The sequence below is a fragment of the Puntigrus tetrazona genome, chromosome 5 (genome assembly GCF_018831695.1).
Source record: "Puntigrus tetrazona isolate hp1 chromosome 5, ASM1883169v1, whole genome shotgun sequence".
Taxonomy (NCBI): Eukaryota; Metazoa; Chordata; class Actinopteri; order Cypriniformes; family Cyprinidae; genus Puntigrus; species Puntigrus tetrazona.
In genome coordinates, this window is record NC_056703.1 from 20,255,354 (window position 1) to 20,269,263 (window position 13,910).

The 13,910-nt window shown below is 37.3% G+C and overlaps 1 protein-coding gene across 3 annotated transcripts in view; it reads left to right on the forward strand.

Annotated features, from left to right (window-relative positions):
* rxrab (retinoid x receptor, alpha b) overlaps positions 1-13,910 on the forward strand; it is a 47,006-nt gene that overhangs the window by 23,170 nt on the left and 9,926 nt on the right. For all 3 annotated transcript variants that reach the window (XM_043240314.1, XM_043240313.1, XM_043240316.1), the window contains 4 exons: positions 2,487-2,752; positions 9,523-9,673; positions 10,059-10,238; positions 12,272-12,435. In XM_043240314.1, the coding sequence (XP_043096249.1) occupies positions 2,487-2,752; positions 9,523-9,673; positions 10,059-10,238; positions 12,272-12,435 (761 nt within the window). The remainder of the gene's footprint in view (positions 1-2,486; positions 2,753-9,522; positions 9,674-10,058; positions 10,239-12,271; positions 12,436-13,910) is intronic.

Genomic DNA, 13,910 nt, shown 5'->3' on the forward strand with positions numbered 1-13,910 from the left:
GGTCATCTTAGGGAGAAAACCGCAATTTTCTGCTCCTCAGAATAGCACAGATTCTCATTCAGAATTAGTTTTGTGATGTGTGTGTGTGTGTGTGTGTGTGTGTGTGTGTGTGCGTGTGTGCGTGTAGGGCTACACCTCTAATGATCTTCCCACACACCTTGTTTATGATGTACTTCAGTGCTCTGGGAATGTGTGTATAGGTGTGTGTTGATGTTCTGTGTGAATGTACAGTTGTGTAACGCTGGAGGCTGTTCTGTGTTGCCTTCGTGTGTGTGTGTGTGTGTGTGTGTGTGTCTGTGTGTGTGTGTCATTTGTTGCAGACTCGTACTCTGTCATGTAGATGGGGTGGGAAACCAGATCAAAACCCATTTCAACTGTCCAGCGAGGGCTCTCGGCCAGATCTTTGAAAGGAAAGTGTGTGTGAAGTTTCCGCTTGTTTTTTTTTTTTGTTGTAGTAGTCGACATTCAACCGTTCGCCACTTCTGAGTCTTCTCATGGACAAATGCCGCTGACAGTCTGCAGGGCTGGTTCGGGTTGACGGAAAGAATTCCTGGCCTAAATCCAAGCTGACAAATCCTAAACTTAAAAATACTTGACGAGGAATGTAAATGATGACAGACATATCATTTTAAATTGTAATTTTAATTACTTACAAGAAAATCTTTTCTAGGAGGATTTTAATGTCGTTGTAACTGAATCAGACCGTTTGATAATCGAGTGAATTATGTATTTTCTTCTTTTATTTACAACTTGGTAAACACAAAACCAAAAGATAAGATTATTCTGAACAACTGAAGTCTGTCGTAAATGCAAAAACAGCTTCAATCTTTTACGTTTAAGTGGAAAGCAAGAAACTAAACTAATGCTATAAAACACATACAGACTCTAAAACGCTATTAACTACATATATTACATATATTTACACTAGTATTTCTATGCAAAAATGTACCAATGTCTGTACCTGTATAACCCAGCACTATTCAGTCCTATAAGGATATAAACTAAAACGGGCTATAAACAGCCGTACACAGTAGTTTCCATTTCAGTGGATTTGTCTGCGGACTTGTTCGGACGCGTGATATAAAAGAACCTGTCTGGTTTCAATAGAATAACGTGATCGTGTTCAGGCTTTTTCAATAGACTTGAAACAAAATCATATTACAGACTTTCTTCTTCCACAGAAACACACCGATTGACCAATGGCCTTCGGAAAGTTTCACAATAGAGAGAGGGAGAAAATAAGCTAGCGTGTGCGGATGATGTTTCAATATGATGTTTGCTATGACACTTGAACATTGACCTTTTCCTGAGATGGGTTTCTGCATGTATAGAAAGATTGATATTGTTTTCATTTCACTCAAGGTCTTGTAGCTGTGGGGGGAAAACAAGGATGAGTAATTAAGCCCTCTGTGTTTTCTCAGCATGTGTTTACTGTCTCTGTAAAGAGAAGGCAAGTTGTGGCTGAAGTCCACTGTGTTATCAGAGCAAACAGTGTCAACAAAACAACTGACTGTACGGTGTATAAGTGCATATGGAAGTACAGACACACACACACACACACACACACACACACAGATATACAGTACAAAGAGCATAAAGAGTGTTTAAGAGTCCTCACACATAATTAGCGTTATTATATTTCAAACAGTGTTGTCAAATGATTAATCAGGCCTAGTTGCATCCAAAATAAATGTTTACATAATATATATGTGTGTGTGTTGTGTATATGCATTACGTATATAGTAGATTTACAATTTAGAAAATATTTACATGTATATATTTATATTCATATAATTGATACCATATATAAATATATTTAATATATAAATGTAACATTTTCTTAAATATATACATGCATGTGTGTATTTATAAATAATAAATATACACAATAAATACACACACACACACACATATATATTATGTAAACAATTTTCCACGATTAATCATTTGACAGCACTATACTTAAATAATTAATGTTTTTGGGAAAACAGTCTCTTATGCTCACTATGGCTACATTTGTTTGATCAAAACTACAGTAACAGTAATATTGTAAAATATTACAATTACAGTTTAAAATTTGATTTGTGAAATTAAAAACGTTTTCTATTGTCTTAACTGTTTACTGCTTTCTTCAGTGTCACGTGGTCCTTTATAAATGACACTAAAAAATATCTATTTTTATCTGTTTTCAATATTTGTTATTATATAATCTAGTTCAGAACAGAAGAAATATTTACATTCTACATTGAACTCTTTTTGTAAAGTTAAAGTAAGTAGTTTTCCCTTTTGAGATCAGAACTTTTAAAACGAACAGGTATTTGTACATTACGGTCAAATTCTTAAACTTTTTCCACATTATTCATTCATTCAGTGGCTCTGTAAAAAGGCCGACCAAAAAACACAATGCCATTGTTTACCTCACAAAGCAAACTATTCCTGATATTTCCTGTATGAGTTAACTCTTTTTCCCTCTGGCCGTCCCGCAGACTCCTCTGTTCAGCTGTCGTCGTCTCCTCTGAGCTCCTCCGCGGGTCACCGAGGCATCGGTAACCATCCTCTCCACCCGCCCCTGCTCAGCCCGTCCGCCATGAACTCCAGCCCGGGCCAGCTGCACTCGCCCATCAGCACCCTCAGCTCGCCCATCAACGGCCTGCCCTCGCCGTTCCCCGTCATCGGCTCACCCATGGGCCACCCGTCCATGAGCGGCCCGGCCTCCACTAGCATGACCTTCAGACCCAGCCTGAGCCCACAGGTAAGACGCCGCTGCGTTTATTGCTGCTTTTTGTGCGACACAGTTTTTACGTGCCTTACTGCACTGGTGCTAAAACTGCTACATAATGTTAATATAGATATGTATTGCAGCTTTTCAGAATTTAAATATTCGTGGGCTGTTGCTAACGTTAACGCTGTATCGTGTTGAAAATATTCCCTACACCAAATCCAACCCTAACCTACCCGACAAATGCAAAACACGTTGAGCTCCTCAAGTACATCTCTGTACTCCGCGAGCTACCGAACAAACCTACCGTCTACGAAAACCAATCGATGTGAAGCTTGATATGTGTGATGCTAACATTCGAAAGCATCAGTTTTCAAATATCCCAGCATATTATTATAGTTTTGAAGTCATAACACGATATTCTTCAAGTAATTGTGGAAAAGTGACACTTTATTAATCGAAACTCTGTACGTTTGTGCGAAAAGGCATAAAAGCTGTCGGGGTTTTACCGCCTCTAGTGTTCATTTTTTTTTGGAAACTGCGATGATATGTACTTGTCGGTACGTATTCCGTGTCTCGCTAAAAAGTGAGTACTATTGCACATTCGTTCAGAGGCTTGCAGCCGATCAATAATGTTTTCTCGGCTGTGCTCGGGCTGAGCTTGAACTGAATTGTCCTGCTGAATTGACCGAACTTGACCCGAACTCTGCTGGAAATGAAAGATCTATCATAAAGAGTCTGATTGCTCAAATGAGTTTGATTGCACGAGTATGCGGTGCACAAAATCACACAGAGCGACGTAAACATTTATTCGAATCATTGCCTCTATTATTTAATCAATCAGACAGTTTAGTAGGCTTTTGAAAAAAATTGCTTTTAATGGGCTTTTCTTGCTACAACGAGACATGATCATCTGCTTGTTCATTGCAAATGTAATTGATTTGGCAGTAAGTCTGTCTGCATAACTCAGAGCTCAAAAAAAACGCTGCTAAAATGTCTCAGCGGTGAAAAATGCCAGCAATTATAAAGTTTGGACATTCAAGGCCTTTAGAAATGCGTAAATAGTTTCATTGCATTTTCCATATGGCGCGCACATTCATACTCGGTGTTTACCTCATTAATTTTAGCAATCAGAGTTTAGTGATGTTTTGAAAAATCATCTCAAATGAGCTTTTCTAGCACACCGCAGTCTTCTGCTTATTCACAGAAAATCTAATCAATTCAATATCAGGGCTGTTGGCTTTATGATTGGGTTTTATTTAATAACACATAGCTTAAAAGGGCTCTGCTGAAGCAGCGTTTCATTGGTGGAAAATGCAGCTACTTGTAAAATTTTGTGGTGTTATTGGATTTCTGTTAAAACTCTCTCAATATGAGCTGGGTTTTATGAGACATCATACAAGAAATATTACAGTTTCCAAGTGATGTAATTCCACATTTTTATTATTATTGTCTACATTTCGGTTCTAAGAAACTAGTTTGGTTTATTATGTTATATTAAGTATGTCTGTAGGTGGTTCAGATTTTTTGGTATTGTTGTTGTTTGTTTGCTTGTATTTTTACTTAGATAAGAAATAAACAGATAAACACTTAAACACTTAAAGTAAGAACTTGTGCTCAAGTATTTAGGGAAGAACTTTTTGTAAGGTTGAGTAAAAGGAAAAAAAAGAATTCTTTCTGATCCATGTTCAGCTTTGACAAAAATGAACTTCATGCTGGATTTTAATAATTAAAGAATATACGAGTAAACACGAATACTGTTAAATGTAAATGTTACACTTAAATTTGAACACCATGCCTGGTAGTTGTGTACTTTACTCTCGTTAGCTAAAAAAATGACAAAGTAAGTAATACAGATGTTATCTTTTGCATTATAATGTGATCTGATATCATAGTTAAAAGCTTTGATTTTAGACGCATTTTTATTTTAGCATAAATATTTCCTGGTTTACCTTAGAATATTACGTCATATTACCTTTTTGGTTGCTTGTCTTTGAGGATGCATGCAAGAATGTAAATAAAATCCTTTCATAGTAGCCAGTGGTCATTTTTGTAGTTTCGTAGAAACCATCGTGGAACATCAGGGCATGTTTCATAGCACTAATTGACTGAACAAATGTTTTGAACGCTGAATTTTTTGTAGTTGTAGAAACGCTTTGTTTGAGTGTGTTTGAATTACAAATCTAATCATTAACGTATAACTTTAAATCTGTAGAGATAAGCGAGATGGATTCGAGTCAGACTTTGGCACAGTGAAATCCCTGAGTGCCTGCCAGAGTCATCGGAGAATCAGTAAAACCATTTAGTGTAACTCAAGTCATATCAAATAACAGCCTTTTTATAAATTCATTTGAAGACCGTGGGGTTTTATCGGACACCAGATGGTATATGAGAACTGAAATCCCTGCAAACGCACGCTATACTCGTTATGAACATGTTATTGTGAAGGGTTTCGTCTGAACATTTTTTTCCTCATATCGCCTCCTTCCCACCGCCAGTAGTAAAGTGTTACTAAGTCGTTACTGTTATACCCCTGAAATGGAAACAAGTTCCCATTAACAACAAGTTTGGGTTGGCATAAACACAATGGACTTCATTTTTTCTTCCCCCCCGCCTGAGTTTCATGTCAGACAGCTTTAATTTGGCTACTAAATGGAGAAGGGGGAGTTTCACATTAATGGTGTTGCCTTAAGTAATGGCGTATGGGCTTAAGGAGAGGCGTCTTGGAGGTGCCCTGGCCCCCATTCATCCTCATTAGCCCCGTCAGAGTGCTTGATCTCTGACCGCGTGGTGTCAAACACGGCCTTAGTGTGCCACATGGGTTTTCTACTTTTTATTGGCATGCTAAATGGGTTCAGAAGAGGCCCGGTCGGGGCCTAGTTAGGGCCCAATCGCACGGGAAATGAGCTGGCTTGTTAAAAACTGCAGCTTAGCCATGTGGTGTGTGTCAGAATGAAGCTCTTTTAACACCCAGCCAGTTGACTCTCCTCATACACAAATGACCAGTTACACTACTGTGTTTTGTGTTCACTTATGGCCATTTTTGTTATTATGAGTAAGCATTATTATGATTTAAAGTACTTTTTTGAAATTACAGCTTTCAGTTTTAATATACTACATTTTTAAATGTTAAGAAGCCAGAAGACGTCGTGTTCATAGTGTTCTTATATAGTTAAACTGTAATATTGTAAAATATAATGGCAAATTAAAATAACGATATTGCAATATATTTTATATTTTATATATGACTCTCAGCATTACTCCTGTCTTCAGTTCTAATATGCTGATTTGGTGCTCAAAAAATGTATTATTATCAATATTGAAAGCATAATTTTTACATAATTTATTTTTGAAAATTATAATTAGAAAAATGTTTGAAATAGAAGTCTTTTGTATGTATGTATGTGTATATATATATACATATATGTATAGATGTATATATACATTTTCATTGGAATGCATTTTTTAATTCTTTTTTTTTGTAATTGTTAAAAAAGTACTTTTTGTAAATGAATATATACCACCTGTAAGTTTGACACCCCTACTTTGAGGTTCAGGAATGCAACAAATATAGTTCGCATTTTCACTCATATTTTAGGGGGGAGATAAAATGTTAATATTAATTTACAAAAATGCATTTGTGTCGAATCTCCAAGACAAATATTCATGCATCATGTAGAGAAAGGTTTGTAGCATGACTCCGATCGCATATAATATTTTAGGGATGTTTATGGTCAGACTTTAATGTGCAGAGCATCTCATGACTGTCCACAGAAGCAACACTAATTCATGGACAGATTTAACTATTCTAAAAGCTCTTCACTCAAAGCAGCAGGCATGAGATGATCACATGGCACATGTGATCTGTCTTGTACCAGCTCCTGTGGGCCTTTCAGTGTAAGACACCATAATAAAACTTTTTTGTTCCCTGTTCATTATGTCGGCCTCCGCTCTCTGGACACGCTACTTATTTTCAATTGGACATCATAGATGGTTCTCATGGTTATGAATATGTCAGTTATTCTTTTTTTCCACAGAACTATAAAAGAGAGTGTATTTTCCCAGCCCGATTTGGCATATGTTGTATAAAAAGCCGCGCTACTTCCTAATTAATTCTACCAGAGGCATCATGCCTACATTTTTTCACATATCATGAGTTATTATGGAAATAATTGTTTTCCCAAACAATCTTTTCTGTGAAGTTCAGTTCAAAGAAGAAAAAATTAAAAGTTCTATGCATTTGAAACTATATTATTTTCAGTATAATTTTTATTGTTGTTGTTGTTGTTTTGGTCATTTAGTTTAATTCTTGTTTTGTTTTAGTTTAGTTTGACTCATGCGATTTGTTTTGTTTTGTTTTCTGCTTTTTGTATTGGTCTTTCTTTGAGCCAGCTGAATTCCCCTGGTCTCAAGCATATTTATGTTGCACCTCCAACCCAAACATTTCCACATTTGACAGATGCTGTTATCAATATTTATTATCCGATCAGTATATTCACTCAGTCCCAGGCAATCAACCCGATAACCTTGGTGTTTCTAGAGCCGTGCTTTACTTTTTAAATTACTTTTGTGTAGATATTTCATATTTTATCTGGCCAGTAGCTTTTTTTTTTATACATTTTTAGGGATGGTCCGTGATTACTGATCTCGGAGTCCATGAATGTGGGGATCTGAGACTCTATTTCAGGGCTTAATGTTAAGACTGTTAATCTGCTCTCTGTCTCTGGTCTAAATCTAGAGGCTACCGTCCCGTGGCACTGGAACACAGGGAATCCAGGAACATATTGAATTACAGTTTACCCAAAATAGGGGGGATGTATGTGTGTGTACGCTCATGTGCTGCCCCACCGGGATTTGACAAGAGCCCCCTTAAGATAGATTATGCTACTGAACAGGACATGTCAAAAGAGCCGTGCCTGCATGTGAAACGAAGCAGACGGCAGCAGGTAGATCTGTGTGTGTGTGTGTGTGTGTGTGTGTGTGTGTGTGTGTGTGTGTGTGTGTGCAGGTGCATGTGTCCGAAAACGTATGTGCAGGTGTGTGCATTTTGGTATGTACCTGGCTTCTGCCGCTCCTTTATTATCACATCTGTGTCTGTAGCTCTTTTGTTTTCAGAATATGTATACAAGTATTCAACCCGAATTTGCATTTGCATTTATTGTGTTGTTTTTTTGTAACATTTCGGATTCGTTCTCGACTCATACAGTAAGCTGTCAGGATCTCATCAGTCACATTCAGGTCACATTTGTATGTTATACCTAGTTCTAGGTGTAAGAATTCAGGCTTAAATGGCGTCATGTTAACGCATCACATTATGTAATTGCGAAGCATGAATGTCAGTAGACTGTAGGCGAGACTTTGATGTCAGAAACATTTATCATGAGTTTTCTTTGATAGGCCGAACAAAATAACACTGACGCAATTTAAGGTGCGGAAAAGCCAGGAGAGGGTTTTTTTTTGTCGAAATCAACACAATAGTCTTTCATTCTGAAGCAAACGGTCGTGCTGTCCGTCCCTAAATGCTTTGACATTTTAAACACTATTGAACATTTTAACACTTGACTCATACGTCATGCACTTTGCCTTTTTTTTGGGACCAAAACAATAATTATTGTTATGTTTAGTTAGAGTGAATCATCGCACTCTCTTTGGTGAGTCATTTGTATGTTTTCCCGCGCTTCAGGAAGCTTTACAGTTTCATTTATACGCCTGTCAAGAATCACCAAAGAAAAACATGGTGAGCATTCTTTCACCGTAATGTTTCCTGTAGGTGTGTCCCTGTCGTGTCTTTCACAGGTCCGCTCGTCTGTCATCACAGTTTTTCTGACTTCAGTTCTGGATAATTAAGAATAAATGCCACATGTAACTGATTTTGTTCCAACTGACATGCTAATGTGACATAATACACTACCATTCATGTTTGGGGCCAGAAAGTTTTTTATTTCAATTTCAAATAAATGTTGGTCTTTTGTACTTTCTATTCACGAAAACGTCCTGAGAAAGGTTTTGCACGGTTTCTACAAAAATGCTAAGGAGCAGTTTTCAACACTGATAATAAGTGATATTTAATGAGCAGCATATTAGAATCATTTCTGAATTTCTGGATCACGTGACACTCAAGGCACTGAATGGCAAATTCAATTATAAATTCAACTTTGCTTTCATATAAATAAATTACATTTTAAACCATTAAAATTAGTCCTGTCAAACGATTAATTGTGATCAATCTCATCTAAAATAAAAGTTTTTATTTACATAGTATATGCATGTGTACTGTATATATTTATTATGTGTATATATAGATACACTCACATGCATCATATATTTTGGAAATGTTTATATGGATTTACATTAATATTCTATATTTTATATCATTTATAAATATATTTCCTATATAAACATCAAATATTTTTCCTAAATACATACATGTATGTGTTTGTATTTACCCATACATAATAAATAAATGCAGCGCACACACCCACACATATATTATATGAACAAAAACCTTTATATTGGATGCAATTAATGGCAATTAATCACAGCACTACTGATCAAATAAATGCCTTGATGAGAAGTAGAGACTTGTTCTTTATATAAAAATATAAATGAAATCAAACCAGCCCTAAACTTTTAAACAGTTGCGTATGCAAAATAAACCTTATTTTTATATAGAAATTGAAAGAGTTACATAATAACAGTGTGTTTGTTAATAGGCAGTAATGTGATTTATTACAATTTCTAATGGTCCATTAATTTAGTTATTAGCAACTTTGTAATGATTTGACTTTTTTTTTGTTGTTCAGCTCAGTTCACCGATGAATGCAGTCAGTAGTACAGAGGACATTAAACCCCCTCTGGGTCTGAACGGGGTGATGAAGGTCCCAGCGCAGCCCACAGGCACATCCCTCTCCCTCACTAAACACATCTGTGCCATTTGTGGAGACCGGTCATCAGGTGACACACACACACACACAGCTAAATTATCACAATAACCTCTGAGCAGCATTATTTTATATTAATAGTATTATATTTCCCATCTACTTACCAAATTAAAATCAGGCACATAAAAAATTAATTTGACTAAAATAACATTGATATAAATGACATAAGAGGAACAAAGTAGTATGGACTGCTCACGGTGCTCAAACTGACCAATCGGAATCAAGTATTCCAGAGAGATGTTTAACTTATTAAACTGCAGTCGTGAAATTGGCTTATATATTCTGTCTTTCAGTGGTGTGTGACAAAAACAGATGTGGTGCTGTTGAATTATTGATATTAAATGCCAATTAAAGATAACCCTGCTGGGAAGAACACTAAAGCATGTGTCTGCTGGCAGGTAAACACTACGGGGTGTACAGCTGTGAGGGCTGTAAGGGCTTCTTCAAGAGAACGGTGAGAAAGGATCTGACGTACACTTGCAGAGACAACAAGGACTGTATAATTGACAAACGCCAACGCAACCGCTGCCAGTACTGCCGTTATCAGAAGTGCTTAGCCATGGGAATGAAGAGAGAAGGTGCGTTGTGTCTTTCTTTTAGTGACTGAACACATTCACATGCACACACCAGTACCAAATAATATTGGAAATTGGTCATATTCTGATTATGAATTGATCAAATAAAGCAAATATTTCATTGCTCTGACATGATCTTATTCTTCATATCTAATGTTCATTTTTCTCTGCTTATGTCCAAATTCGAAGAAATAATCAATGCTAAGAGACACAGGCGGATTTGAAAAGTAACATTTTTGGGGGCGACAGATTCTTAAAAAAACATGAATCAATTCACAGTACAGATGGTATGAAAGCACTAATGACCTACCGTTTGCAGTTCATTGCACTCCTGTGTGCTGTTGTCAAGAAAATGAAGGAGACGGATTAATGTGTTGATTCAATTACACATTTTAAGTCTAGAATCATTTAAAAGTGGTTACATTAAACTGCAAAAGATATTTTGCATTTCCACTATTTCCAGCCGAGAATATTGGGAAAGGAGTGTACGCATCGTAATTTATTCTGAAGACTGCACGCATTCAAATATTCCAGTAGCTGGGAAGCATATAAACTATTTATTTATTCATTCATTTATAGAATACAACTTACACTTATACATTTAGCAGATACTTTTATGTTCATAATACTATCCCTCATTGGGTTGTTTTTTTTTTTTTTAATTGCACTCCCAGTTAAAGATGGATGTGTAAAATGTAATTTTAAAAAATTATGTTTTAAAATATTTTAAAATAATATGTTTTAAAATATTTTTAAAAACCTGTCCTTCAAACATTTTTAATTTGTCCTGGCCTTGTTAAAGCCCTGGAGCCAGAAAATATTAAAACCTTATACTTCTGTTTAACCACAAAGTGAGCATGCGCGTTTCAGAAATGTGACTAATATTCATTCTAGTAATATTATTTCCATCCAGGCACCGCTAAATAACACACTGTAGAAAAATACACAAATAGAAAAGACAGTACGCAACCAGCAGCAGTGTGTATGAGAGTAAAATTAATTGCATATATGTTTATATCTAACCTAATATAAAATGTTGCATTCATGGAGGACATTTGCCATCAAGTTCTTTATTTTGTGCTATCAATCTGTTGTCATAAGAGAAGAAAAAGTCTGATAGCCTGATTCAAATACGTCAGGACTATTTTTCAAGCTATTAAAATGGTCTGTAGCACAAGGCCAGACCCCCTATACCGAGGCCTCTGAGAAAGAGGTAACCTGACACACTTCTCCCCCACGAGTCACTCTCTCCATCTTTCTGTTTTCTGAGGACAATAAAGCTAAAATAATTTCCTTGTGCCTCTCTCCTCACCTCTCAGTGACTTTATCCTTCAGCTGACCTCCACGGCTCCCGCTCAAGAATTCCCCTCATGATCTGCTAGCGGTTTCTGTCGAACAGAAAGAGAGTCATAAAACAAGGCTTTTTACAGACAGAAGGGAAAGCTGAAATGTTCCGCAGCCCAACGGCAAGGCAGACGGGGCTCGTTTCCACCAGGTCCAGACCACAGTAGACCGACTGTGCGGTTTAGACCTGGCTCTTCCTCTGAATCCAAACATGCACACAGTGTACACAACTCACTAAAATTCACATACGCACAAACACACACACACACACACACACACACAGACCAATACATTGTCAACCTGCATAACCAATCATTTGACCGAGGGACGGTTTTATGGCCCGTGAATTTGTCCGTAGACTGAATAGAAGCACAGAATCGTGTTTGCGCTGGACTGCGCCCAAATAAAATATACATAATTTAAAGAGCCCAATACATATTACTAATAACGTCACTACAAACGTAGGCTGACCCCCTCAACTTTCAGCCCTCTGAAGTCAGTGAATAATGGTCTGGATGCGCATGCAGCTCGATGAAAAACAGCCTGAGCTGTTTTTGTGGAAACGTGTAGATTAAGAGCAAACCAAAAGCAGCTGCGTGTTATTGTGCGCGAGGTCAGGGTTTTTGTTTGTGTATGTAACTGTACGTATCGCACATGTGAGCCGGTCTAATTTTGTTTCCGCACGTGCGCAGCCGTTCAAGAGGAGCGACAGCGGGCGAAGGAGCGGAGCGAGGGTGAGTTCGGCAGCTGTGCCAACGAGGACATGCCCGTGGAGAAGATTCTGGAAGCCGAACTGGCAGTGGAACCAAAGACGGAGACCTACGTGGAGGCCAACCTGAGCGCGCCTGCCAATTCTGTAAGCCAATCTCTCCCTCTAAATCACACTCGGTGACATTCAACTTATGGAGAACATTTGGCTCATCTGAAATGTGCCGTTTCAGAGTTACACTTCACAATTGCTCCTCAGTGAGCGAGTCGGGCCCGATCATTTTCTGAATGTCAGGTCTGAAGAAAGGTTCCAGCCTTCCTGCAGATGTACAAAAGACAGTTTTAAGAGTTTTGCCGCCATCCAAGAAAGAGTCAGATGCAGATTTGAGTATTTCTATTTGTGAATAAGAAGGGCTATTTTTATAATCCCATTCCCAGTGGATGGATTCGACTACATAGCAATGCACTTTGGCATTGAAGGCCTTTATGCAGACCCCTGGAGAGGGGACATACTGCAGAAGAAGCACATTGTCATGTTACTAGATAAGAGCTTCAGCTATTAAGCATGTCAGTTAGACGCACGGTGTGTATATTTATGCCTTGTGCACATTTGTCCTCTGTTTTGTGCAGCTGTAAGCTCTAAATCAGGTAGAGGTCAGGGAGAAAGAGGCGTACGCTTTGTCTTCTCTACTTTGTGTTTTCAGATTGTTTGTTTCCCCCACAGTTGTTTTTTTTAAATGGCTGTTTGTGTGAATTTGTCCTTGAGCCCCGGGGAAGGTCCTGGTGCATGAATAAGGCTCTAATGAATTTGAGTTCCTCTTGGGTTGATTGGAGAACTGTTAAGCTTGTGTAGATTAGGATACTTTCAAGTTGATCATATTTCAGTCTGTGGGTAATATGAACTCATGGATAAAGAGGTGCACTTAAAAGGATAGTTCACTTAAAAATGAAAAATCCGTCATCATTTACTCACCCTCATGTCCTTTCAAACATGTAGGACTTCTCTGCTGAACACAAATACAGATATTTTTTATGAATATTAGAATGTTTATGTTTAGTTCTGTAATGGCAACTCTCAGAAGGTTTTGGTTCTTGGTAATGGATATGACGATGTTAATTTATTTGGCAGAATTAATGGTTTGCTACGCTGTTGCTGCTGCTATTGGTTGATGCTGTTGTGATAGATTATTGCTTCTGCTGCAAAGCAAATATAGGCAATACGGTGTATTAAAGTATTTACTACTGGCAGTTTAATTTACCTCCTCCTTAGGTAGACTTTAACCAAATTTCAAAGACATTAAGTCTTTTGTCATTAAAAGACATTAAAGGCTCTTTGAAGTAGTTCGTAAGACCCGGCCCCTTTTTAAAATACTCAATAGCGTTTAATTTACATCACAGCTTGGGCTAGTGCCGTTGAGCTCTGTAAAGACACATTTGACAGCTTATGACAGTCTAATAGATTCAATGTGAAACTGTAAAATAACCAAAAAGTGCTTATGATTATGCTGTTAATTATTATAAGTATGTGCAGTTTGTAAAGTAATCAGTGCTGTTTCTAATAAGACTTTTTAATCATTTATATCCTCCCAGTCTCATCTATATCTCTATAAAATATAGCATTCA